The sequence below is a fragment of the Schistocerca piceifrons genome, chromosome 5 (genome assembly GCF_021461385.2).
Source record: "Schistocerca piceifrons isolate TAMUIC-IGC-003096 chromosome 5, iqSchPice1.1, whole genome shotgun sequence".
NCBI classification, from domain to species: Eukaryota; Metazoa; Arthropoda; class Insecta; order Orthoptera; family Acrididae; genus Schistocerca; species Schistocerca piceifrons.
Genome location: NC_060142.1, coordinates 32730149 through 32757861, shown reverse-complemented (window position 1 = coordinate 32757861; position 27713 = coordinate 32730149). Strand labels below are relative to the sequence as shown.

At 45.4% G+C, this 27713-nt stretch overlaps 1 protein-coding gene across 1 annotated transcript in view; it reads left to right on the top strand.

Moving 5' to 3' along the window:
* The window catches only part of LOC124798135 (meiotic recombination protein SPO11), a 175395-nt gene that overhangs the window by 94617 nt on the left and 53065 nt on the right, over nt 1–27713 (top strand). The window contains exon 4 of the mRNA XM_047261404.1: nt 319–456. Coding sequence (XP_047117360.1) covers nt 319–456 — 138 coding nt within the window. The remainder of the gene's footprint in view (nt 1–318; nt 457–27713) is intronic.

Below are 27713 nucleotides of genomic sequence, written 5' to 3'. Positions count from 1 at the left end.
ACACACACACACACACACACACACACACACAGAGAGAGAGAGAGAGAGAGAGAGAGAGAGAGCGAGCGAGAGATAGAGAGGGAGAGGGAGAGAGAGAGCTTTGTTTTATGCTAAGTTACGAATTAATGAAAATATTGTCCTATTGGTATAAATTTTTTGTCAATTAGCATATATTTTATTTTTGGCCTTCTGTAAGAAATACAGTATTCACCCTGTTGTTGCAATAAAACGATTTCTTATCTATATGGTAAAGCATAAGACTCTTGTAGATATCTGCATTATTGTGATAATCACATGTGTCCATTTCCTGTCCCGAAGGGCAAGGGCTTCCCCGACGTGAACGCTCGCCTGTTTCTGCGCCGACTGTGGGACTCCCTGAGGCTCCCCGTGCTGGCACTCGTGGATGCCGACCCGTACGGCATCGAGATCATGTGCGTCTACCGCTTCGGCTCTCTGGTAAGTCGCACATCGAGATTATCTGCGTTTACTGCGTTTACTCACTGCTAGATCTCGTATCGAAGTCAAGTGCGTCTACCTCTTCGGCTGTCTCGTAAGTCTCATATCAAGGTTATGTATGTCTACTGCATTGACTCGCAGGTGGGTCTCGTATTGAAATTATGTGTGGCAACTCCTTCGGCTGTCTGGTAAGATTCACATCGAGATTATGTCTGTCTAGTGTACGGACTCTCTGGTAGGCCTCATATCGATATCAAGTGTGTCTGCTATGTGATTGTGTGTGTCTACTGCATTGTCTCTCTGATAGATCTCATATCGAAATCTTGTGCATCTACTTCTTTGTATCTCTAATGATTAGCGCCCTACCGATATCATGTGGGTTTACTGTTTTGGCTCTTCGGCAAGTCTCGAGTGAAGATCACGTGCGTGTACTGCTTCCATTCTCACGTCGAGCTGATGTGCATCTACCGCTTGGCTCTGTAATAAGTCACAGATGAGTGCACCACCAGAGATTTCCACTTAGTAGCTGCCTCGCGCGTTTTATATAGCACACGGTTGGTATCCATATGTACTGGCACTGCATTTTATGCACGCTTCATCAAATTATTAATTCACAGCGCAACTATAAGCTTCTTTAAAATTGTTGTCATAATTCTAGTAATTGTGCGCGAAACTCTACTTCATATTCCTACTTTCAGATAACTAGGGGCTGGTCCTTCAAAACCTTGCTGAAGTTATATCGCGTCTTCTTTTCGATGTAACATTTTGTACCTATGTTGGAGTATCAGCTGAATCTCTGGAGGTTAATAAATGTAATTTTTCGTTACTTGAATAAAACTTGCCGATATTTTGAATTTATTCATTGGCTGAGTCGTACAATTTCATCCTATTATGGGCTATATAACCCAGATGACATACGACCGCCAAACACAACAGTAACCCCTACTGTAATTGACAGTTTATTGATACTTGCTACAACATTGAACTGAAGTTATGTTCTTTCGACATAGGACAAGTACGACCGAACGACTGTAACGGAGCTACTACCTCTAGTACGTGAACACGTGAATTAATTACACCAGCCTGTACCCAGTCACGATAGTAGAAGTGTAAAAGGTAGAACAAACCAGGAATTTGAAAACGTAACAAATCATTATCGTATTTAAATGGCTTCTTCGCAATTACGGTACTTACGGCGTAGCGAATCTTTAGTCTCAGTATTATTTTTTATTACATCATAAAACAAACGTTATCATGCAAAGCGTGTAACTAACGAGTATCAGTAAACTGAAAGTGTGTAACTAACGAGTATCAATAAACCGTTAATTAAAGTGTTAATGCTGTATTCGGCGAATGTATGCTTTGTAGATTTGTACCATCTATAACAGTTTTATTCAGGATGAAATTGCAGTACGCAATGGGCAAATATCAAAATATCGGCGAGATCATTTCAAGAAACAAACAATTGCATTTACATAGCCGTAGTGGCTTAATAACAAAATTCGATGACGCTGAGAAAAACAGAGATTGTTGCACTCTCAGTTCAAAAAGAACATAGAAATTTCGACAGACGAAAGGTGTCATCGGAGGTGAGGGTATCATCTGGAGTGCCCCAGGGAAGTGTGGTAGGTTCGCTGTTGTTTTCTATCTACATAAATGATCTTTTGGATAGGGTGGATAGCAATGTGCGGCTGTTTGCTGATGATGCTGTGGTGTACGGGAAGGTGTCGTCGTTGAGTGACTGTAGGAGGATACAAGATGACTTGGACAGGATTTGTGATTGGTGTAAAGAATGGCAGCTAACTCTAAATATAGATAAATGTAAATTAATGCAGATGAATAGGAAAAAGAATCCTGTAATGTTTGAATACTCCATTAGTAGTGTAGCGCTTGACACAGTCACGTCGATTAAATATTTGGGCGTAACATTGCAGAGCGATATGGAGTGGGACATGCATGTAATGGCAGTTGTGGGGAAGGCGGATAGTCGCCTTCGGTTCATTAGTAGAATTTTGGGAAGATGTGGTTCATCTGTAAAAGAGATCGCTTATAAAACACTAATACGACCTATTCTTGAGTACTGCTCGAGCGTTTGGGATCCCTATCAGGTCGGATTGAGGGAAGACATAGAAGCAATTCAGAGGCGGGCTGCTAGATTTGTTACTGGTAGGTTTGATCATCACGCGAGTGTTACGGAAATGCTTCAGGAACTCGGGTGGGAGTCTCTAGAGGAAAGGAGCCGTTCTTTTTCTGAATCGCTACTGAGGAAATTTAGACAACCAGCATTTGTGGCTGACTGCTGTACAAGTTTACTGCCGCCAACTTACATTTCGCGGAAAGACCACAAAGATAAGATAAGAGAGATTAGGGCTCGTACAGAGGCATATAGGCAGTCATTTTTCCCTCGTTCTGTTTGGAAGTGGAACAGGGAGAGAAGATGCTAGTTGTGGTACGAGGTACCCTCCGCCACGCACCGTATGGTAGATTGCGGAGTATGTATGTAGATGTAGATGTACAACTGCAGCCGCAGGTTCAGCAGAAGAACTGGAAGTCTCACGGGAAAGTGAAATCAGTTCTTTGTAAGCAGAGCTTCGACACAGACATGTGGAACTCATTGTGCCACTACCTGTGGATTAGGAGGTATTCGTACATATCCCGAATTACTTGGGAAATTATCAGCAGTACGCTTTTACGCTATTACTATGCTCCTGTAAATGTTTTTGTAGGTAAGTAGAATACGTCGACTGCTGCAGGTATGTTGCTGTATTGGTAATTTGAATTAGTATATGTTTCCCTTCTCCGGCTACGTTCTGCTTCCTTTAAACCTATGAAGCAGATACACGAGACTGCTTTTTCTGAGCAAGCATTGTGAAGTATTCAAATTAGTACCTTTTCTGTCGGTCGAAAGATCATTCTATACCGCTCAGTGAGTGGTTTCCATCCTGTACGTTCATAAAGTCAGTGATGGCATGTAATTCTCGAAATGTAATGGCAAGAGTCTATCCTGAGAAACTCGTTTTTATGAGCAATAAGTTCTTTCGACATTTTTCATGCCTTTATTACAGATGATGACACTTCACGCAGAATCTATGGAGCCACCAAAATCGTTAAAACACTTTTGAGTGCTTCCCAGAGTCACGTTGTAAGTACTGTCTGGAGAGCGCCATTAATGTCATAGTCTTGAGATGTACGTCTGCAGCGAGGCTCATTGAGCTGCCCTATTACTCGGAGCAACACGCTAACAGCTTCCACCTAATGTTACTGCAAGGTCTGTCGAATACGTGGTCCTTCTTCGAACTGACACTTATTTTAATTATGATTTGCACATTTTTTACATGTAGAATGGCGCTCATGTGTTGAATTCCATGCCCACCATTAGTACCGCTCCTCTTTTTGGGAGACTTGTATGCACTAAATGCTTCCAGTAAATTGAGTGTTTTTCATACTCATTAACTGACCGTATTTAATTTCGCTGCTCTTCTCCTTCTCTTGATTTGTATCCAAGCGTAATCCGACGTGAAATTTTCGTCTGGTGTGCTTTCGTGGAGCACTTGTATTGTCTGCAGTTCCTTTTACACTAGCCGGCCTGTTACAACTTTCTGGAAAAGGCAAAAGAAACTCTCTTGCGCCTACACAAACAAGCGTATTTCAGATGCCTAACTACAAAATGCTACCACAATTGCCGGCCTCTGGTGGCCGAGGGGATCTAGGCGCTTCAGTGTGAAACCGCGCGACCTCTACGGTCGCAGGTTCGAATCCTGCCTCGGGCATGGATGTGTGTGATGTCCTTAGGTTAGTTAGGTTTAAGTAGTTCTAAATTCTAGGGGACTGATGACCTCAGATGTTAAGTCCCATAGTGCTCAGAGCCATTTGAACCAAGCTACCACAATTACCTGCAGCCTTTTGAGATTATCTCTCTTCAATCCACGGTCAATTCTGACTTCATCATCAAGATAAATTAAAAATTTCTTGAATATTATTCAGACATGATGGAAAAAGAAGATAGTGATCTAATCGCGTCCTCTTTTTCCTTTCTTTCATTTTACATGAGTGTGCCGTGTGAGTCGGCTAAATGCCATATTACGAAATAACAGTTCTGGAATTGGATTCTCAATCAATCTTTCACGTTTGGCAATGTTTGTTAATCCGAAAATAAGCCGAGTTGCACCGTTTAACTGTAGGCTTCCTATAATTGGCTGGGTAAGTCAGCTGAAAGATCGGAGGAAGGCAAAGGCATACCACCTCCAACGGTATCATGCGCGTAATCAAGACAGCGTAAGTAGATCCCTGGCAGTTCGCAGCGCTGTTGCTACTTACTTTTAAACTGCGAAGCACTAACGACTGCATGGGAAAACAGTAGCCGTTCACAGAGCTGTCACAACGCTGAGGTGTTGCCATAGAGATGTTTACAAAATCGCGTTACGTTATTGGTTGAGGCAGGCGCGCGAAGCTACTATGCCCAGCCCACTGCAGTTGTCAGGGATCGACTTATTCCGACTTAACTATAGAAAACCAGTATGGTGTTCAAACTAACCTTCGAATTATGACAGATTTAGGTTTTTTACATATGGAAACAATTTATATTATTCAGTTTCTGAGAATTCTTCCGTGGTCCACGGAACTCTTCTGTCCCTGACGTTTCGTCCAAAGCTACGTTGGACATCTTCGGAGGTGCTGCTGGTTGTGCTGAGTCTTGCTGACTGACGAGTCGGACGTCGAAGAACGTCCTAAATACCGTGGAAAGTGGGCGTGGTCTGGATTTCACATGATAGCAGAGATAAACCTTGTCAAGGATAAAATACAACTATCGATCGTAGTACGTCAAAGATATAAACTTCTCATCGGTTCTGTAGCGCCACTGTCCATACATCGTTGAGTTTCACAGATTCTCCTTTTCTGTTAAAATTATCCCCATGTTTATATATTTCGACGGTTTCTCTATATAGTCGTGGATAATAGTTCGTCATATTACATAAAACTTCAGTTTCCGAAAATTTCATTACGTGATCACCCGACTGCAGAGCATATTCCGCCACAGCTGACTTGTCTGTTTTCCTTAGTCGGCAAAGACTGTTGTGTTCCTTCAACCGTGTATTCACACTTCTCTTTGTAGTTCCAATGTAGACCTACCACATGTACACGGAATCTTGTATAGACCACATGCAGACAGAGGCGGACGTTTATCCTTAACGGAACAAAGTGCTTGGCCTATTTTCTTAATTGGTCTGAAAATTGGTCGAACGTTATGTTTCCTTAAAATCTAGCCGATTTGATCCGTTACTTTTTTGATGAAGGGCAGAGAAACCGTGTTCTTCCATCGCTGTGTCCTATGGTTGTCCTTAGGCCTCTTGTTATGCCGTCCCAAAACTCTATTTATTTCCTTACTAGAGTACCCATTCTTCTCAAAATCCTGCTTTAGCTGTTTTAACTCGGCGTCCAGGTATTCCGGCGCAAAAATCCTTTTAGCTCTGTCCACTGGACTTTTAATTACACCTCTTTCCTGTTGTGGATGATGATTGGAATCCTTATGCAAGTATCTGTCGGTATGTGTAACCTTACGAAAGACTTTATGTTTCAAGCTGCCATCAGTCTGTCGCATAACGAAGACATCAAAGAAGGATATTGCACTGTCTTTCTCCATTTCCATGGTGGTGTAACGGCGACCGGAACGGTCGCCGGGTAGTAGTGACGGAAAGCGCGGCAGGACCCGCGGAGCGGCCCGCGAACAACAAGACAACGGGAGAGGACGGACGCGACCAACGGAGGACGTTACGACACTACAAGAACAGACAACCACGTCCACTGGAATAGAAACACGAAAAGTCAATACGCTGTCTGAGGCGATATGTCCTGAGACGCACACGATGTTAGACTTCTGGCTGAGCTTTTTTTTCCCCCCTTTATTGTGATTTTGATCACCTTACACAAGGCGGGCTGTCAGCAGCAGAGTACGCCGCTCTTCAGCCTTTAGTTTTACAATAAGTAAAACATAGAGGTGGCACAGAGAAGACAAAAACGGCGGGCAAAAAATGTAGACAGTAAAAAACAAAAAACATGGAGCCGTTCACGCTGGACGAGAAACATCACTAGCACTAGTTGACACGGCGCACATAACACGGATGATGGCGACGGTACACGTGAACAGTGGTGGCATGACGGCGAACAAACACTAAACACAAACGAAGGCACACACACGAGACACTGATGGCGATGATCTCCGGCGCGCGAATGTTCACTGAGCGTGTGCGAGTCCGGGAACCTGCCAAGAGAGGAGGAGCGGGAAGGGGAGTTGGAGAGGGAGAGGGGAGAGCAGGGATGCCATGGGCAGGGGAGATGGGGGGAGAAAGGGAGGGGGAGGGGAAGCCCGGGGGAAGACTGGTGGAGGGAGGGGACGGGGGAAAAGGAAAGAGAAGGGAACGGAAGATAAGGGAGGGAGGGTGCCTAAAGGAAAGGACACCGGAAGTGGGGGGGGGGCAGGATCAAACTTGGTAGGAGGGGTAGACGGAGGGGAGGAGGACATCATCAGGGAGAGGGAGCTGGCGGAAGCCACCTTGGGAGAGGGTAAGGAGGGTGGAGAGATGGAGACCGGATGGGATGTGGGAATACAGGCGCAGCAGCAGGTGGGGGTGGGAGAGGATGGGTGAGACAAGCGGATGAGGAGGATCGAGTTTGCAGGAGGTGTACAGGATCCGTAGCCTCTCAAGAAAAAGGAGGAGGTGGGGAAAGGGGATGAGATCATACGGGATCCGCATGGGGGAGGGGAGACGGATGCGATAGGCAAGGCGGAGAGCATGGCGTTCAAGGATTTGTAGGGATTTATACAAGGTAGGGGGGGCGGAGACCCAGGCCGGATGGGTGTAGGAAAGGATAGGGCGGATGAGGGATTTGTAGGTGTGGAGGATGGTGGAGGGGTCCAGACCCCACGTACGGCCGGAAAGGAGCTTGAGGAGATGGAGTCGGGAGCATGGCTTGGATTGTCCGGAGATGGGGAGTCCAGGAGAGGCGACGGTCGAGGGTGACGCCAAGGTACTTAAGTGTGGGAGTGAGGACGATAGGACGGCCATAGATGGTAAGATAGAAATCAAGAAGGCGGAAGGAAGGGGTGGTTTTGCCTACAATGATCGCCTGGGTTTTGGAGGAATTGACCTTGAGCAACCACTGGTTGCACCAAGCGGTGAACCAGTCAAGATGGGATTGGAGAAGGTGTTGGGAGCGCTGTAGGGTGGGGGCAATGGCAAGGAAGGCGGTGTCATCAGCAAACTGGAGAAGGTGGACAGGGGGTGACGGCGGCGGCATGTCCGCTGTGTACAAAAGGTACAGAAGGGGGGAGAGGATGGAGCCTTGGGGCACACCGGCGGAGGGGAAAAAGGTGTAGGAATCCGTGTTATGGATGGTGACGTAGGAAGGACGGTGGGAGAGAAAGGAACTGATCAGATGGATGTAGTTAATGGGAAGGGCGAAGGTTTGGAGCTTGAAGAGGAGACCGGAATGCCATACCCAGTCATAAGCACGTTCGAGGTCCAGGGAGAGGAAGATTGCGGAGCGACGGGAATTAAGCTGGTCAGAAAGGAGATGAGTGAGGTGAAGGAGAAGGTCGTCGGAAGAGAAGGGCGGTCGAAAGCCACACTGGGTAACGGGAAGGAGGCGGTGCTGGCGGAGATGCTGGTGGATGCGTCAGGTGAGGATAGATTCCAGAACCTTGCTGAAGACCGAGGTAAGGCTAATGGGACGGTAGGAGGAGACAGCGGACGGCGGTTTGCCAGGTTTAAGGAACATCAGGATACGGGAGGTTTTCCACAGGTCGGGGTAGTAACCGGTGGACAGGACTACATTGTAGAGCCTGGCCAGAGTGGAGAGGAAAGAGACAGGAGCTTCACGAAGGTGACGGTAGGTGACACGATCGTGACCAGGAGCGGTGTTGCGTTTTGTGCGGAGTGTAGCAATGAGATCCTGTGTAGTGATAGGGGCATTGAGTTCTGTGTGTGCAATGTTGTCCAAGTACTGGAAACCAGGTGCGAGGGGAGGGACAGAGGTGTCAGTTCGATCGCAGACATCTGGGAAGAGGGAGTAATCGAACTGGGGATCATCGGGGATGGAGAAAACATCGGAGAGGTAGAAGGCAAACTGATTGGCCTTATTAAGGGAGTCAGGGAAGGGGTAATCATCATGGAGAAGAGGATAGTAGGGGGAGGGTTTGGTTCCAGTAAGGCGACGGAAGGCTGACTCTGGCTGAGCGCGAGGCAGGCACTTAAGTATGCTATCGGGGACACCGCTATTGGCCGCTGGGACCACGTGTTCCACGGTGGCGTGCTCACACTAAAAGCGGGCCAGGAGGCGCGCGCCGCCACAGCTTACGGCGCGATGTTGCAGAGACCTCTAGGGGTCTTAGACGTCCATGACGTCTGGAGCGGATTCAAATTCCGCGGCACGCGGTACCAGACATGGTAAACTGGATTTTAGGATTCATACTATTTAAATAACAAAGCAATTCCTCTAAAGCTTTTTTGCCATATGACCAAACCATAAATTTATCAAAAAAAAAATGTTCAAATGTGTGTGAAATCTTATGGGACTTAACTGCTAAGGTCATCAGTCCCTAAGCTTACACACTATTTAACCTAAATTATCCTAAGGACAAACACACACACCCATGCCCGAGGGAGGACTCGAACCTCCGCCGGAACCAGCTGCACAGTCCATGACCGCTTGGCTAATCCCGTGTGGCATAAATTTATCATCCACGTATCGATACCATCGACATTGTTTCTTATTTCTTTTTCCAGGGCTAACTGTTCGAATTTTTCCATGTAAAAATTGGCGATCGTAGGACTCAATGGGTTACCCATGGCCACACCATCAACCTGCTTATGAAACTCATCCTCCCACTGGAACTGACTAGAGGTGAGACAGTGTCTGAAAAGACAGCGGGGAAAACATCCGCAATGTAAACCATAATCCAAAAGCTACGAGGTTAATCTAGTATAAAGTGTAATATAGAAAATCTGTATCTGAGAAAGATAACTGCTGCTCATTAAGGAGTGAGCCTACATACAGTGTTGTAGTGAAGATTTTTAATGTTTTTCTGTATTTCAAAATTAGGCAAAGTAATGCTAAATATGTGGTAATTTAAAATTTATTAAGAGATTGCTAATGAAGGATATAAAGAAATACTGAAAAATGCTTTTGAACTGTTTATGTGAAAGACAGAGGCAACAACAGTTAGTCTCGAGAAGCTAAAGAACCTCAAAAAATTATTCTTTACATGGCCCATGTCTGCTACTCATTCTGCCTGAATGTAACATCAGAGGATGAAATTGATAAAGAAGAGAGATACGTTGCCGAAGATGCGGATGAGCAAACCAGCAGCTCCAGTGCTGGTAACGAAGGAAATTCATATGCATTTTCTTCATAAATTTTTGTAATGAAAATATATAACATTGGCAAATTTTCCTCCTCAAATTCCAATCGCTCTACAATAAGAGTAGGAGCATTTTCTACAAAATGAACCACTGGAAGACAAATTTTAATATAACTATAGTTTTCTGATATTAATTATACAGAGCAATTCAAAACGAATGTAGCGATTATAAATAGCTATATCTATATAATGAACATCAGTATGCAGAAAGAAAGAAAGTTTAAAGAAATTAATACTCTACAAGTTTCCTTAGATCACATTGACAAGTGATAATCCATTCCATGCCATACAATATGTGGAGCCATCAACGCTGACGCATTAAAAGTGAGAATTTTGAGTTCTGGTATTGTTTTTGGCAAGGAAGTCTCACACACAAGTTCTTTCACGTAACCCCATAACAAGAAATCCATGGGTGTCACGACCAGAAATGTAGGTGGCCAAGAGCACGACATAGTGTCGTCATATTCAGTACAATCGATCAACGATTTGGAGAATGTCGATTTAAAAAATGTGTGAATCCCCACACACTAACGTGGGGGTGCTCCATCTTGCTGAAAGAAGTCACTCGTGGAATCTGTTTCAAACAGTGGCATAAGCCACTGCTGAAGCATGTCCAGGAAAATGTTTTGTTCAAGCACTTGGCTCAGTGAAGAACAATGGACCACACAATTTTTGTGCTGACATCACACAGACGATTTTACGTTTCAGCGACACGATGTCCAATTACACGAAAAGGCTTTTATGTATTCCCTATTCGACTGTTGTGTCATTTAAACTTGCCACTTATGGGGAAGGTCCTCTTCTCTTTCCATTACTTCCAGTATTGTAGTAGCATGAATCGTACGAGGGAGTACCCAAAGAAACCCGAATTATTTTTAAAAAACTATATATTTTCAAATTGTTTACAAAACAACCTTATCCCCTTTAAAACACTCTCCATTACAACTAATACCTTTGTCCCACCGGTGCTTCCACTGTTCGAAATATTTTTTGCAGCCATCTTTAGAAATGGCTGACAACTCCTCCCTCGATTTTTTCTTGACTTTTTCAATGATGTCAAATGGGTGTTCTTTCATTCTCCTTTTCATGTGTGGAAATAAGAAAAAGTCGCACAGAGCCAGGTAAGACGAGTAAGGTGCATGGGGCAGCGGAATCATGCCTTTTTTAGCCAAAAACTGTCTAGGAGACAGCTGTGTGAGCAGGTGCGTTGTCGTGGTGGAAGAACCACTCTCCTGTCTACCTCAAGTCGGGTCTTTTTTGACGAATACTGTTGCGCAATCTTCTTAAAACTTCCGAATAAAAGGTTTGAGTGATAGTCTGTCGGTCTGGGAACATAAGCTTTCGATTCGGGCAGCTGACGGACGTCATAATGAGGTTTGTCATCAGTCGACAGGTCGCTGTTTTTAAATCGAGCAAACCACTCGAACACTGGAGTTTTTCCCATTGCGTCATCTTCGTAAGCTGTTATCACCATTAAAACTGTTTCAGGAGCATTTTTACCGAATGGGAAACAAAATTTCATATCTGCATATCGTTCACATAAACTTGCCATCATAAACAACGAAAGAAGAACAAAACAGCGCTAGCAGAAACAATCACTGCAGATGTCCAGAACAAGCCAGGTCGACAACACAGGCGGCACTGCACTGGGAATGAGTTGCGCTATACAAGCCTGGCGGCAGAAATGCATGCGCACGGCAGTGTTATCTTCTTTTCTTTTTTTTTTTTTTGGAGGGGGGGGGGGGGGAGGGGGTCGGATGAGGCCCCTCCTCATATCTTTGACGAAGTTTTCCTGTTTCACTTCCTATAACATTTGAATTACTTACGGTTTTATCTTAGTTTTTGAGAACATTCCAAACCGCTATTTGTGCCATTTATGTTAAGGGGATACGGAATCGGATTTTGGGTTAAAAAATCGAATTTTTTTTTATTGGCGTATTATATTCTGCCATGTTTCCTCTTTAAAATGACGTATCATACATAGCTCTACTACAATTATAACTATTTTATTTTTATATATTTGTGAGATCGGGTATTGCGCTTTAGTTATACACGTCTCTCGTGGCTGACCATGAACTTTTTGGCAGTACCTTTAAAGTGACATGAATTCAAATATCCCGGTTTCCAGCGACTATTTATACACTAGTTGCCCGAATATGTTTCTCTCTGGTTTCCTCAAGTTACTCTTTGACTTTGTGGCGGGACTGTTTTATAAACAGTGTGATATAAGAAAGTAGTTGTTGTTGAGTTATTTCGTATTTAGTGCTTCATTTTTCGCAGTGAAAATGCCTAGAGCTAAAGCAAAAGTATTTAAAAAGCGTGTGAACTGGCAAAAGAAAAGAAATAATGATTCATTAGCAAAGCAAAGCAGTTCATCATCATCACTGTTGGAAAATGTGAATCCACTTATTACTGATTTGCCGAACGAACTTACACCAAATGAAAACAGTGCTTCTCATAAAAAACTAAGAGATTTGGAAGAGAAATATAATTTACTTGATAGAGGGAATGAAGTTTTTGAACTCATTGATACGAATATATTGTGTGAAGCTCTTGAAAACAGTTTGTGCTGCAAAAAATGTCATGGAAACGTTTCTCTGAAAGTAGAATCCCATGTTGGCCTGGCTGCCCAGTTTAATTTAATATGCAGTGTTTGTAAATACAGCTGTAAGTTTCCAAGTTCGGTTTCAGTAACTGTAAATAATGGATACAAGAAAACTGAACTTTATAGTGTAAATATTAGGTTAGTTTATGGATTGCGAGCAATTGGTAAGGGCAAAGCAGCTGGTGATATGCTATGTGGTGTTCTAAATCTTCCAAGTGCACCTTCAAAGTTTGAAGCTTACAATTATGTACTAGGATCTGCAGTTGAAGATGTAGCACAGAAGTCAATGCAGGTTGCTGTGGAAGAAGCAGTGGAAGAAAATGACGGCAGTCGTGACCTCACAGTGGCGTTTGATGGCACGTGGCAGAAAAGGGGCCACACCTCCAACAATGGTGTTGTAACAGCAACTAGTGTTGATACTGGCAAGGTTATTGATGTTGCAATAATGTCTAAATACTGTAGGTGCACAGGCAGGCTGAAAAATGAACACAGTGATGACTGTATTGCTAATTATTATGGTAGTAATGGTGGCATGGAGGTTGCTGGGGTGAAGAAAATTTTTCATCGCTCTTCACAGTGGTATAATGTTCGCTATGTCAAATATCTGGGAGATGGTGACTCTAAAGCATTCAAAGAAGTTTTGGAAAGCAAACCATATGGGAACAGTGTAAATATAAGCAAACTTGAATGTATAGGACATGTGCAGAAGAGAATGGGTGCCAGGCTGAGAAGGTTAAAATCAGTTATGAAAGGGAAAAAACTAGATGATGGGAAAACCTTGGATGGCAGAGGAAGATTGACTGATTCCATAATAGACCACATTCAGAACTGCTATGGCCTTGCAATCAGGCAAAATACAGGCAATCTTGAAGAAATGAGGAGAGCTATATGGGCTTTATATTTCCACACCGCATCCACGGATGAGCATCCACAACATGGTTTGTGCCCCAAAGGTGAAAACAGCTGGTGTAAATACAATAGGGGACTAACAACAGGAGAGAAATACATTCACCACCACAGTCTACCATCAGCCATCATGGCAGAAATAAAGCCCATTTTCAGAGATCTGGCTGACAGAAGTCTTCTGATGAAATGTCTTCACGGAAAAACGCAGAACCCCAACGAGTGCTTGAATAGTGTGATATGGCATCGTCTCCCAAAAACAGTGTTTGTCGGAATTAATACACTACATTTTGGTGTGTATGATGCTGTGGCCACCTTCAATCTTGGAAATATAACTAAATGCCAGGTCCTTCAAAAGTTGGGTATGTGTGTTGGTTCCCGTACGGTACGTGCTATGTTCTTTTTAGATCAGCACAGACTAAGGCATGCTGATAATATAATCAAGACATTAGTGAAAAAAGCAAGACAGGTGCAGAGGGGTGCCAAAAGAAGACTTGAAGATGATTATGAAGACTGTGAAGGGGGTATTAGCTACGGATCAGGAATGTTTTAATCTTCTTTCTCCGTTTCCCGTAAGTTTACTTTTTACTTCATCTAGGAACATTATCTCAGGTACTGGTCAACCTAGAAGTCTGAAATTTTTATGACGTAGTGACATAGGTCCCTATTACATACTGAAACAACGATTTTTTAATTACTTGATTTACAAAAGACTTAGGGGTGATAGTCTAGTAAAAAGCGATGGAAAAAATTTACTTAAAAATAAATGTACAATATCTCTGTAAGAAAATACTTTGACAATAAACTGTTGTTTCAGTATTGTTGTAACATATGAATGCACATACAGTAAAATTTTTACCTCTCTGTCTCCAGTAGTTTGTGAGAAAATGTTCCCTATAGTAGGCATATATTAACATTGCGGGGATAGGTGATTCCGTATCCCCTTAACTATGCTCAAACAGAATGCTAGTTCTTTCACTGTTTTGTGTTGTTACGGTTGGCCGGTCGGTACTTTCTCTTTTGCACAGCCGCACGGGATAGCCTCGCGATCTATGGCGCCTTGTCACGGTCCGCGCGGCTACCGCCGTCGAAGGTTCGGAAAATGGTTCAAATGGCTCTGAGCACTATGGGACTTAACTTCTGAGGTCATCAGTACCCTAGAACGTATAACTACTTAAACCTAACTAACCTAAAGACATCACACAAATCCATGCCCGAGGCAGGATTCGAACCCTAGAACTTAGAACTACTTAAACCTAACTAACCTAAGGACATCACACACATCCATGCCCGAGGCAGGATTCGAACCTGCGACCGTAGCAGTTCCGCGGTTCCGGACTGAGCGCCTAGAACCGCTAGACCACCTCGGCCGGCCCGAAGGTTCGAGTCCTCCCTCGTGCATGGGTACGTGTGTTGTCCTTAGCATAAGTTAGTTTAAGCTAGATTAAGTAGTTTATAAGCTTAGGGACCGATGACCTCAGCAGTTTGCTCCCATAGGATCTTACCACAAATTTCCAAATTTCTTTTGAACAAACATCCTGTTCTTCAAAAAGCCGGTGCCATCTGCGAAAGTTGTTCGCGTTTGTAGATGCTTGATTGTAGCTCTAGCGAAATGTTTTCTGCACGGCGATGACAGAACGGCAGTTGTCAAATTTTAACATGGAGAATGCGTTCTGTATGGTACTCGCCGTTTTCACTATGACACGAACTTTCGGTTACGCATCGCCACGCATGCGCCGGCTTTCCAATCACTGCGCTTGTGCAATTATTGAAATTTTGAACTTCCTTTTATAATCTCTGTAATTCTTATCTAAGTATCGCTAAGCATTAAATAGTTATAGCCGCTTTTAGCTGGTAAGCTCATTTTGAATTGCCTCTGATCTAACAGATACAACGAAATGTTGTTTTCATGTACAGTATACGGGATTGTGTTGGACCTAGAGGAAAGTGTACCTAAGAATACATGATGTTTTTGGTCGGCATTTCTGTTAGTGACTGATTTTGGAGACACATGGAGCAATAAACACTAGCGATCGCCATTAGCAGGTTGCGCCAGTTTCTTCGATTTTAGCTATTGTCAGGCATGAGGTTGTGTTTTGTGCAGCATTTGTAAATATTACGTTTTCTGCACATTTAACTACTGACTACTATATTAAAGCCATTTGGAATATACTGTTAATTCTTCAGGTAAAGAATTTTATGGTGACTAAAATGTCATATATTTTAGAGTTATTTACATAACACGTGAGCGGAGAACTCATACTCAGTCGTGCACCTTTTACGTTGCAACAGAAGAAGGTCTTTTATCTGTCATGAAAATGAAAATTTGTGTCAGTTTCCAATAGCTGCTTAAAATTGCATTTATCTTGTGAATGGTTTTTGGTAATACTTCTGCTTAATTAAACTTTAGTTTCTGATTATTGATGTGTAGCAAACTATTGATGTAACATATAGACTATTAAATACAATACTGACGAGATTTTCTCTACTGCAACGCTCCCAAATTTCAGTTGAATACTTGTTCCTAAGTACATGACTATGTTGAACTTTGGAATATGTCTTCACATTTCGAAAAAAAACTTAATATTCCGAAATAATTATTTTAATTTCAGAAAAAGCCTGTAGCACATAGTAAGGAATGCCATTGTTTAAAAATAGAATGAGAAAACATGTTAACGGCTGCCTCTATTGCAAAATGTAAAAGCGTGATGTTGGCTCATGACTTCGAACAAATGAATGATACATAGATCTTCTTTGTAGCTGACTGTTATGTCATTTAATTAACTCTTGTACGTTGTGTTGAATGACCTGAGTAACCAAATCGCGCGTAACCTAGCGATCAGGGTAAACAACAAACAGATCAAGTGATTCCTTTTTGAAACACTTTCAACATTTGCTTGGAGTGGACCGAATCTGAGCCTATGGCTACCACCTCGCTGCTACACGTATCGTGGAACGGCCCCTTCGGCAAATTAAAGGCCTTGCTCAGATGCCGTGCCACAGACCACTGAACTGACCACTACTCTGCTGTCATGCCAGGGCTCCGAAATGCTTTCCGATAGGATCTCAACGTTCCAAAGGCAGAATTCGTATTTGGACAAACACTGAGACTGCTGGGAAATTCTGTACTACATATCTATGAATATCACTGAAGCGTCAACATCTGCGCTCGCCGATCAGCAAATTCGCCCCAGCTGTTTCAAAATAACATGCTATCAAGTCACTGTACTTTTTACAGAACTTAAAACCCAGAAAACAGGTTCTTGTCTGACAGGACGCCATTCGAGATCCTTTCCAACCACCGTACCAAGGACCATACACGGTATTGAAACGATGTGTCCCAACATTCAGTGTTGATAGCAACGGCCCTTCCACGACGATATCTGTTGTGGGTTGGCAGGAGAGCCAACACCGTGTTATTAGAGGAAGCCGAAAGGCACGCGTTTTGGCTCACGCAGGCTGGCGTGAGGTCTGGAACAGGACAAGGAAATTAGAATTTAGAAAAACGGACGTAGCTGGTGGAATACTTAACTTTAATCCATTAATGATGAGCGTCGCTCTTGACTGTACATGATTCAGTATCAATAGTAACTGGTAATGGTGCCTTGCTAGGTCGTAGCAAATGACGTAGCTGAAGGCTATGCTAACTATCGTCTCGGCAAATGTGAGCGTATTTTGTCAGTGAATCATCGCTAGCAAAGTCGGTTGTACAACTGGGGCGAGTGCTAGGAAGTCTCTCTAGACCTGCCGTGTGGCGGCGCTCGGTCTGCAATCACTGATAGTCGCGACACGCGGGTCCGATGTATACTAACGGACCGCGGCCGATTGAAAGGCTACCACCTAGCAAGTGTGATGTTGCGGTGACACCATATTCCTCCCCCGCAAATCGGCGTACGGTTGTGGGATAAGGCTTCCGCCCGCCATAGGAAGGACCCCATGTTGACGTATGCGACGAGGTGGGGAGCCTAACAACAGGCGAGGCTGTGCCACCCGCACCCTGCCATTCGGACCGCGGGGAGCCTGGAAACGCCTGAAAACCTGCTCCAGGATGCACGCCAACATGCGGTGTATGCGCCCGCAGAGAGACAGGAGGGGCCGAAGGGTCGACCTCCATCGGGCCGGGGCACCCGACGGGCGAAGACGACATACGGTCCGGAGCGGGCAAGAGTTCCATGTCGGAGGACAACTGGTCACGGGAAGCGATCGGCGGCGCGTGACCCAGGAAGGCGCCCGGCGGTTGCAGCGACGCGTCCACTGCGGGCGTCGCCGGCGAGAGAACAGGCGGCGGCGGCGCGTCGCCATGGGGTAAAATGGAAGGCAGCGTCGGTAACACCTGGGGCTGAGACGAGCCAGTAGATGGGTCCCCAGGGCGCCGACCGGACGGCACTGTCGCTGAAAGCAGACGGGGAGCGGCAGATCCCGTGCGACGACAGAGGCGCAGCTGATTGAGATGCCGACGCACCTCAGCAGAGGCCCACAAAACCAGATACATAGCGTGGCCGAGGCAGCGAAGAATGCGCCCTTCGAGCCAACGCCGTGAACCTCGATAGTGGCGGTAGTAGACAACGTAGCCTGGGGCAAAGGCAGGTGTCTGCCGCTGCACAGGAACCTGATGCGGCGGATGTAGCAAAGACATCAAGGTTCGATGAGGGCGACCGTGGAGCAACTCAGCCGGCGAGCGACCATCTCGGGGCTGAGAGCGATACGAGGACAAAAAGAGCAATAACGCGTCCTCCCGAGAATGCGACTCTTTCAACTTCAACCCCTGTGACTTGAAAGTCCTGACCAATCGTTCAGCGGCACCCTTTGACTGTGGCGAAAACGGCGCGGACGTTAGATGTTGAATACCATTGGCTGTGCAGAATGACTGAAATTCTGCGGACAGGAATTGTGGGCCATTGTCGGAAACAATAGTCTGTGGAAGACCTTCAATGCAAAAGATAGCAGATAACGCTTGGATGGTGGCAGATGACGTCGTGGAAGACATCCGGACAACAAAAGGAAAATTACTGAATGAATCTACCACAACCAACCATCGAGCATTCCAGAATGGACCAGCAAAATCGATGTGTAAGCGTTGCCAAGGGGAAGTGGCTTTTGGCCATGCAAAGAATTTCCGCGGTGGTGATGACTGTTGTTCGGCACACACCATGCAAGAAGAGCACATATTCGTAATCGCGGCATCGATTCCAAACCAAGTACAGTGCTGGCGAACAAGTTGTTTCGTTCTCACTATACCCCAATATCCTTGGTGGAGAAGCTGTAAGACTGTAACGAACGTGGAGCCACGACCCTGGACTGATCATTATCAGAACGCAACAGCAAAACACCACGTCGTACAAAAAGTCTCTCCTGGTGAGCAAAAAATCGGGGAACCAACGGATTCCCGATCCGTGACTTTGACAAGGGCCATTGCGTAGCAACAAAACGCAGAACGGTTGCAAGGGCAGTGTCGGCAGCTATGGCTGTTGCTGCACGACGAAAATCAATCGGAAACGAGTCGACCACGTCATCGGTTTCCGAATCAATGAACATGCAAGCAAGTTCGGAGGAATCGAATGCTCTATCCTCAGCAACAGGCAAACGGGACAACGCATCGGCGTTTCCGTGCTTAGCAGTGGACCGATACAAGATATCGTAGCGGTACTGCGAGAGGAAAATAGACCAGCGAATGAATTTCTGCGCTGTACGTGGAGGTACAGGCTTGGTCGGATCAAAAACTGATGTTAAAGGTTTGTGGTCTGTGATGATGGTAAAGTGACGACCATACAAGAAATCATGAAACTTTGTAACACCAAATACGAGAGCCAATGCTTCTTTCTCGATCTGTGAATAATTTCTTTGTGCAGACGAGAGCAATTTGGACGCAAAGGCAATAGGGCGATCGTGCGAACCATCTTTGTGCGCAAGCACAGCACCGATCCCGAAATCCGATGCATCCACCATCAACAAAAGGGCTTCTGGTGATCGAATGGCGTAAGGCAAGTATTGGAAAGCAACGCCGATTTCAACTGGCGAAAGGCGCGTTCGCATTCCGTCGTCCAGACGAACGGAACACCTTTACGGCGTAAGCGATGAAGCGGAGCTGAAATGGAAGAGGCCTGTGGAACATAGCGATGATAATAGTTAATTTTTCCCAGAACAGTCTGTAGCTGCTTCAAATTCTGCGGCGAAGGCAAGTCTTGTATGGCACGGAGGTGCTCGGGACTGGGATGTATGCCTTGGGCATTGAGTACATGTCCCAGGTAGGGTAAGTCACGATCAAATAACACACGTTTGTCCTTCCGCAAGCGAAGACCATTTTGTCGCAAGACCTGAAATAATGTTCTGAGATAGGCTAAATGTTCTTCTTCCGTCTTTCCGGAGATCACAATATCGTCCAGATAGTTTGCAGCAGTAGGGGCCGACGCACAAACAGTTTGTAGATATTGCTGAAACAATGCAGGGGCGGATGCACACCTGAATGGCAGTCGTTTGAATCGATACAAACCAAGATGCGTGTTAACCACCAAAACGCGCTGGGATTCTTCGTCCACCGGTATTTGCAAGTACGCATCTGCTAGGTCTAACTTCGAAAATTATTTATCCGGGCACAGTTTGTCAAAAAGGTCTTCCGGGCAGGGTAAAGGAAAAGTTGCAGTCACTAGTTGTGGATTCACTGTTGCCTTGAAGTCCACACAAAGTCTCAATTTTCTGGAAGGAGGAGGAGGTGATTAGAGTTTAACGTCCCTTCGACAACGTTTCCAGAAGGTTTTGGCAAAGTTACTGAGGGTGATTCCCAGAGAGAAGCCTGCACACATTCAATTACACCTTGTGATTCCAAATCGTGTAATGTTTGTGCGACCTCATCATGCAATGCGTGGGGAGCATTGCGCACTCTGAAAAATTTCGGTTCCGAGTTTACTTTCAGTTCCAAATGTGCTTTATAGTTCTTAGCGCAACCGAGGCCCGGTGCAAAAATGTCTGCAAATTCTTCACATAGACGAGAAACACTGTCAGAAGGCACAGTCTGGTTCACTGATAGGACCTGATTTACTATAGACAAGTTAAACAACTGAAATAAATCGAAACCAAACAAGTTCACTGCAGAAGAAGAACGTAGGACGTAAAATGACACAAGTTTTGTTTGTCCCTTCTATGTTGCAAGAAGGCTACATTGTCCCAACACAGGGATCTTGTGAGCCAAATAGCTAGTTAACTTGACAGTTGTGGCACGCAACAGAGGTGTACCCAGCAGTTTGTAAGTGTCTTGATTGATCAGTGAAACTGCAGCCCTGGTATCGAGCTGGAATGGTATCACTTTGCCGTTAATGTCCAAGTCCACAAAAAGTTTATTGCCGTGCTGACGACAAGAGCAACTGTCTCGTGCAATGTGAACTGACACTGATACAAAATCACTTGCGACTTGACGAGAGTTCCGGCGATGTCGACGCACACTATTTATGGGACGAACACAGTCACTGTTAGAGAGAGTGGCACTGAGCGGAGTGGAATGAACTACATGAATTTCCATGGGCGAAGTTTCGCGAGCTTGAGTATTGTTGGTTCGATTCCGATTCTGGCGCGAAGCAAAGGGCCTGGAACGGTTTTGAGCTTCCGATCTGAGCTTTTTCTGGAAAACACTCTGAACATGTCCTTTTTTATTACAGAAAAAGCAAATAGCGTGGCGTGCCGGGCAATTCTCACGCGAATGTCTAGTAGCACACCGTGGGCATGATTTTAGCACTGCATTTGCTTGCCGGCGTGGCACACGTGGCTGAGAGCCTGGCAGCAGTGGCGCGGCCGGGTGCGAGGGCTGTTTACTGTTCCGTGCAGCTCGCCTGGCGAGCCGGTTAACCTGAAACATGGGTCGCGAAGTCGCAAATGATTCCTGAGCAAAGTCAAGTGTGTCCTGCCGATCCAATATGTCCATCACTTGTTGAAGGGAGGGATTGACTAGTTTCAAAATCTGTTCCCTTATACGAACATCAGAAACGTTCTGTGCAATGGCATCATGCACCATAGTATCTGAATAAGTGAATCCACATTGACACTCAAAAGCACAATTCCTAGTAAGGCCTTGCAAGGTTGCAACCCACTCCCTATTAGTCTGACCTACCGTACGTTTTGTACAAAAAAAGGTGTACCGTTTGGCAACTACATTGACTGAGTCTTTGAAATATGCATCTAATGCAGACAAAATTTCGTCGTAGCACACAGTTGCTACATCGCGTCGGGGAAATAATTTGACTATCACACGGTACGTGTGCACCCCTATGGAGGACAACAAAGAAGGCTGCCGCTCGTTACCTTGAATTCTGTAGGCGGCGAGATGGAATCCAAATTGGGTTGACCACTCTGTCCAGTTTTCCAGTGCAGCATCAAAAGGACGAAAAGGTGGTGCAACTGCGTTTTGTGGCTGCGTTAGCGGTGGAGCGGCGGCTGACGCATCGTTTTGCATTGCACGTTGACCCTGGACGAGCTGTCCAAGGGCATCCAATAAGGCCTGCGTCTGCTGATTCTGTAAGCGATAAAATTCGGACAGTACATCTGGAGATGGTGGCGAAGCCATTACACAAATAAATCAGGGCAGTATACTTAAGAACGCAGTGTTGTCTCGTCGCCAATGTTGTGGGTTGGCAGGAGAGCCAACACCGTGTTATTAGAGGAAGCTGAAAGGCACGCATTTTGGCTCACGCAGGCTGGCGTGAGGTCTGGAACAGGACAAGGAAATTAGAATTTAGAAAAACGGACATAGCTGGTGGAATACTTAACTTTAATCCATTAATGGTGAGCGTCACTCTTGACTGTACATGATTCAGTATCAATAGTAACTGGTAATGGCGCCTTGCTAGGTCGTAGCTAATGACGTAGCTGAAGGCTATGCTAACTATCCTCTCGGCAAATGATAGCGTATTTTGTCAGTGAACCATCACTAGCAAAGTCGGTTGTACAACTGGGGCGAGTGCTAGGAAGTCTCTCTAGACCTGCCGTGTGGCGGCGCTCGGTCTGCAATCACTGATAGTCGCGACACGCGGGTCCGACGTATACTAACGGACCGCGGCTGATTTAAAGGCTACCACGTAGCAAGTGTGGTGTCTTGCAGTGATACCACAATACCCACCGACGAAATGATCCAGCCAACCTTGACCCTGCTGAGACTCACGCTGGTTAAGTGAGTGACGCTGACACTGAGACGCTGCAACTAAAGAAGTCATTTGGTTGTGCTCATAGATTTTCAATATATTAACCGTTAGTCATACGACACGTATGCAATCTATAGACCAATTCGGTTCAGTCACGCCCCAAAATGCTCCGATCGATGTCAGTCACCGCTGCCTTGATATGTCGCCGTAAGTCATCGATGTTGTGCGGAAGTGGAGATGTGAAAACATAGTCTTCGATGTAACACCAAAGGTAAAAATCAGACAGTGTGAGGTCCGGTGTACATGGAGGGCCATGCCAGCAACTGTAGACTGCCAGCCGATGATGCACACTGAACCATCGTCGTGGTAACTCAGTATCCGGGAACTCACGATTATCATTTTGGAGGTGTCATTGACCACCATATTGTTGCAATATGAAATTAGCACTGTGCTCTTGCTATTGCGATATTAGCTACATCTGAAGCATGTTCTTGTAAAAGTATCCATTGATCGTCGACAACAACTTAGGGATTCTTTGAACCCCATATTCGCACGTTATACAGGTTTACTGCACCGTTCAGGTGAAAGGTGGTCTCGTCGTCGCAAATAAACCGCAGCTAAAATCTTCATCTTACAGTAAGTGCCACATATCAGAGCAAAACTGTCTCCGCAAACTTTTGTCGCCCCTTGTAATACCTCGGAGAAAGAGAATCTGATAGAGTTTATTTGCAGGCGTTTTCTCAGCACTCTTCATGCAGGTGGTTGAGAAGTTACTAGCTCGCGACAATTCTGTGGGCTTCTGAGGAGTGTTGCTCTACTCCTTTCGCCCGCCGTTGTGGCCGAGCGGTTCTAGGCGCTTCAGTCCGGAACCGCGCTCCTGCTACGGTCGCAGGTTCGAATCCTGCCTAGGGCATAGATGTGTGTGATGCCCTTAGGTTAGTTAGGTTTAAGCAGTTCTAAGTCTAGGGGACTGTTGACCTCAGATGTTAAGTCCCATAGTGCTCAGAGCCACCTATCCATTCGACATCGACAGTGGATACAGTCTGTTTTTTGCCTTTACAAGGATATACTGTTTCCTCAAGCGTCTGCACCCACCAGTAAATGGGTTGTCTGGTAGGTGGAGCCTTGCTGTTCTTGAATTTCTGACGCGCTGTTGTCACGGACTTGCTCTTGCAGAACTCCATCAGGAAAAATGTGTTTTCCAACAACAACAAAATAATGAGTTGCTGTTTCCATTCACATATTCGTATAATTATTACATGTATTTTTTACGTTCACTTGATAGTGTCTAGATCAGTTTGATTAACATCGTACGTGCGTCCACAAGGACACTGATTGCGCCCAGCATGCATGTATCGAGTACATTTTCCATATCGCTTCAGGCTATTACATACTATTTTCGTCCGAGTACATCGACAGGTGCGAGAAACTGATATGTTCGGTAGTAGTAGGTCTGAGTATGGTGCGCACCGGGGGTTGTGGACCGTATCAGATCCACATTGTGCAAGGAGCAGCATGGTCGTCATCTAGAACATCTCTTGCAAAGCACAGACGCCAAAGCTCATTGTCCCCGCTGTATGCGTACCGTCAAGCGTGAGATTTGAAAGTGATCCGACCTTCAAACATAGGACGATTCAACCCTTGTCTAAGGACTTCGTGGAGCTGCAACCCTACAGAAGGTGATCTGACCCTTAGAATGTAAAGCAACCGGAATTTTTGCTCAGGCACACAGAATGGGACCACTAGGGACCGTTCAAAATCATTCGCCAAAATTTGAAAGTAACCTGAAGCAGCAAAGTGCCTTTATTCTTTTTCAGCCCTCTTGCTTCGCGTTCGCCTGTGGCATGATGACTAGGGATTGCAACATTGATAAACGAGTGAATGAAATGGCAAAGAGTGCTTCTAAGAACCGCATCCCCACCCCCGATCCCACCCCCAGTTCGGCAACAACAACCTATGTGCCATCCGCGCACCTTTGCTGAGCACTTTAAAAGTGTGACAAGTAGTGATTGATTGCTGGGTGTTGTTGTGACAGTCAACCATTCCGACACACCTGAGCTACGTGGCGCTACGTCGCTGAACTAGCGCGTGCTAGCCGGATGTAAAAATTTCGTTGAATCGTTGTGAAGGGTCCATAGTGGTTCCACCCTGTATACCAGTGCAAAAATTGTGGCCGCTCTTCACTCTAAAGGAGATAGATTAAGTTCAATTCGGCTGCAGTCCCAGGATGTGGTTAGAGAAGGGTGGGTGGCAGCAGTGTCAATGATTGTGAAGAACGTCGCCCTGTTGCTCATTCCACTGGGAACTGTCGTTTTCGACACCGAAATCTATGTGAGGGCACGGCCCACGAGAAGGGGCCGTTTCACTGAAACCATTTATGTCGCCGCCTTTTCGTGTCGATCCTGAACGGCGGTGTATCTGAAATGGTTTCCTCGAAAAAATGGCTCTGAGCACTATGGGACCCAACATCTTAGGTCATAAGTCCCCTAGAACTTAGAACTACTTAAACCTAACTAACCTAAGGACATCACTCACACCCATGCCCGAGGCAGGATTCGAACCTGCGACCGTAGCAGCCCCGCGGTTCCGGACTGCAGCGCCAGAACCGCACAGCCACCGCGGCCGGCATGGTTTCCTCGCTCAGCCATAAGAAAACTGCCTGATTTCAACTCTGAGCGCAAAGGCGTCAAAAGAAGGGGTAAAATGTGTTTAAGAGAGTGTGTGAAGGCCTTCCACCCGTACGACACGTCCACGGTGCTGCTGGGGAGAACTGTGGTGAAACGTGGTGCCAATGTGAGAAGTTAAATCATCTTACACCTCACTTGAACTTCTGAGCTGTGGCCTCTTTTTTCACACGAGTCGACACCTTGCTGTCTGAAGCGTTGCCAAGCCCGAGGATGACGTCGCAGGCAACCACGCTTTTGCACCGTTACAGAGGAAGGCTGTAGGCACCTTTGAGCGAAATTTCTAACATCTGCGTCGCATTGGGAGACAATTACAGGATTTCGAAATAGTGGCCTTTTAAGAATGTTGCGCAATATACGAGGTGTGTTTTTTAATTAAGTACAGTTTTGAAACTAAAAAAAGACGTGCTAAGGTATCTCGATAATTTTATTTTTACATGAAAGCCTGTGCCTTAATCTACTTTTCTACATAATTTGCGTCAATATTGAGGCACTTGTCATAACGTTGTACAAATTTTTGAATACCCTCCTCATAGAAGTATGCCGCCTGACTTGTTAACCACTGCATCACCATTGTTTTGACTTCGTCATCGTCTTGAAGACGCTGACCGCCCAGGTGTTTCTTCAAGTGCAGGAACAGATGGTAGTCACTGGGCGCAAGATCGGGACTGTACAGAGGATGATCCAGAGTTTCCCATCGAAAATATGTGATGATATCTTTGGTCTGATTCGCCACATGCGGACGGGCATTGTCTTGCAGCAAAACGATGCCCTTGGTCAACTTCCATGGATTGTTGCTTTGATTTTGGTGTGACGTAGGCCACCCATGTTTCATCGCTCGTAATAATTTGGCTTAAGAAATCATCACCGTCGTTGTGGTACCGCTCAAGGAAAGTCAATGCACTGTCTGAACGTTTGGTTTTGTGCACATCCGTCAACATTTTCGGTACCCATCGTGCGCACAATTTTCGGTAATTCAAGTGCTCCGTCACAATGCCACACAAAACACTACGAGAAACATTAAGAAAGTCATCCCGCAAGGAGGAAATCGTAAAGCGTCTGTTTTTTCTCACCTTATTGTCCACTTCCTGCACCAAACTTCCATTAACGACCGAACGACGCCCACTCCGTTGTTCATCACGCGCGTTTGTGCGGCCATCTTTAAATGCCCTCACCCACTTTCTTACCATTCCATCACTCATAATGTTTTCTCCGCAAACTGCACAGATCTCACAATGAATATCGATCGCTTTTAGGCCTTTAGCACTAAGAAATCTTATAACAGCCCATACTTCACAGTCGGCGGGACTCACGATTATCGGAGGCATCTTGAGCACTCAGTACACAACGTAAACAAGGGAGAATCAGACTGTAATGGCGTCAGTGCGTAGATTAAGGTACAGGCTTTCATGTAAAAATAAAATTATTGAGATATCTTAGCCCGTCCTTTTTTAAATTTGAAATGGGTACTTACTTAAAAAACACTCCTCGTGTGTACACAGAACTTCCTTGTGAATCAGTCTGAGCCGTGGCGCTCGCTACTGGCGCGCCAGTCTCTTGGATGTCCATTATCGATCCTTGGATGTTTCTTATCTTTGCTTGTCTTGTTGTTTTCCGCATTCGCGGGGCGAGTGGCAGTTGACGTTTGCTCGGGCTACCTGCTGAGACGCCGCGAGGTACGAGGTGGAAGCAACCACGTATATGTGGAGTTGGTTGTACGAAGTCTGCCGGTTCAGCATGGAGGATATGTGTTGGCTGCCTGCCTGTCTGCTCTCCTGATTTTGGTCGCCGTGCCTTGCGACCGCCTAGCTTGGGTTGCTGCCTGGTGTATCCTACACGAGCCATACCGGACGTCCAGCAGAAGTTGAGCAGCCTTGTGTTTCAATAAAGAAAAAGAGCAAATGTATAAGACCTTTTGTAACCAATTTTGGTGGCCTCTTAAGTGTGGCGTTCGCGTTTACAATGCCTTTGGGGAGAGCTAATTCTTTTAAATTTAAATAGTTGGGGTTCCCTGTCCTTTATATCTTTTGGGGGTTTTATTTGAATTTTCTCTTTGGGGTTCCTTCCTTGTGCTTGGTTAAATGTTTACTTGTATTGCGGGAAGTGACTCCTGGTTAAAACTCGGAGAAGGTGTTTGATGTTACTGCCGCCTCCGGCATTTGCCTTTTCAGTTAAGTGTTGTCATCCCTTCGAGCGACCTGGTGTCACTCCCCGTTAATTAATGCTGGTTTATGTGTACTTACTTGTGAACTGGCCATTTGAATTAATATTTTGGAGCGCAGTATAGCACTAAGGCAACCTTATTGTATACCACCTTGTGCCCCGGTCTAGTACCTTAATTGTCAGTGGCACGAGTTAGCTCCACTACCGGTTTTACTGATGTGCTCCCTTCAAAATCTTGTCTTGTATAAGTTTGCCCCATGTGTGTCTGGGAACACAGAATGAGCTTTAGTATGACTTCACTGCTAGTCAGTTAATGGAATCTTCATTTTGGCTTTTCTTCCACTGAAGAGTTTCAGTGG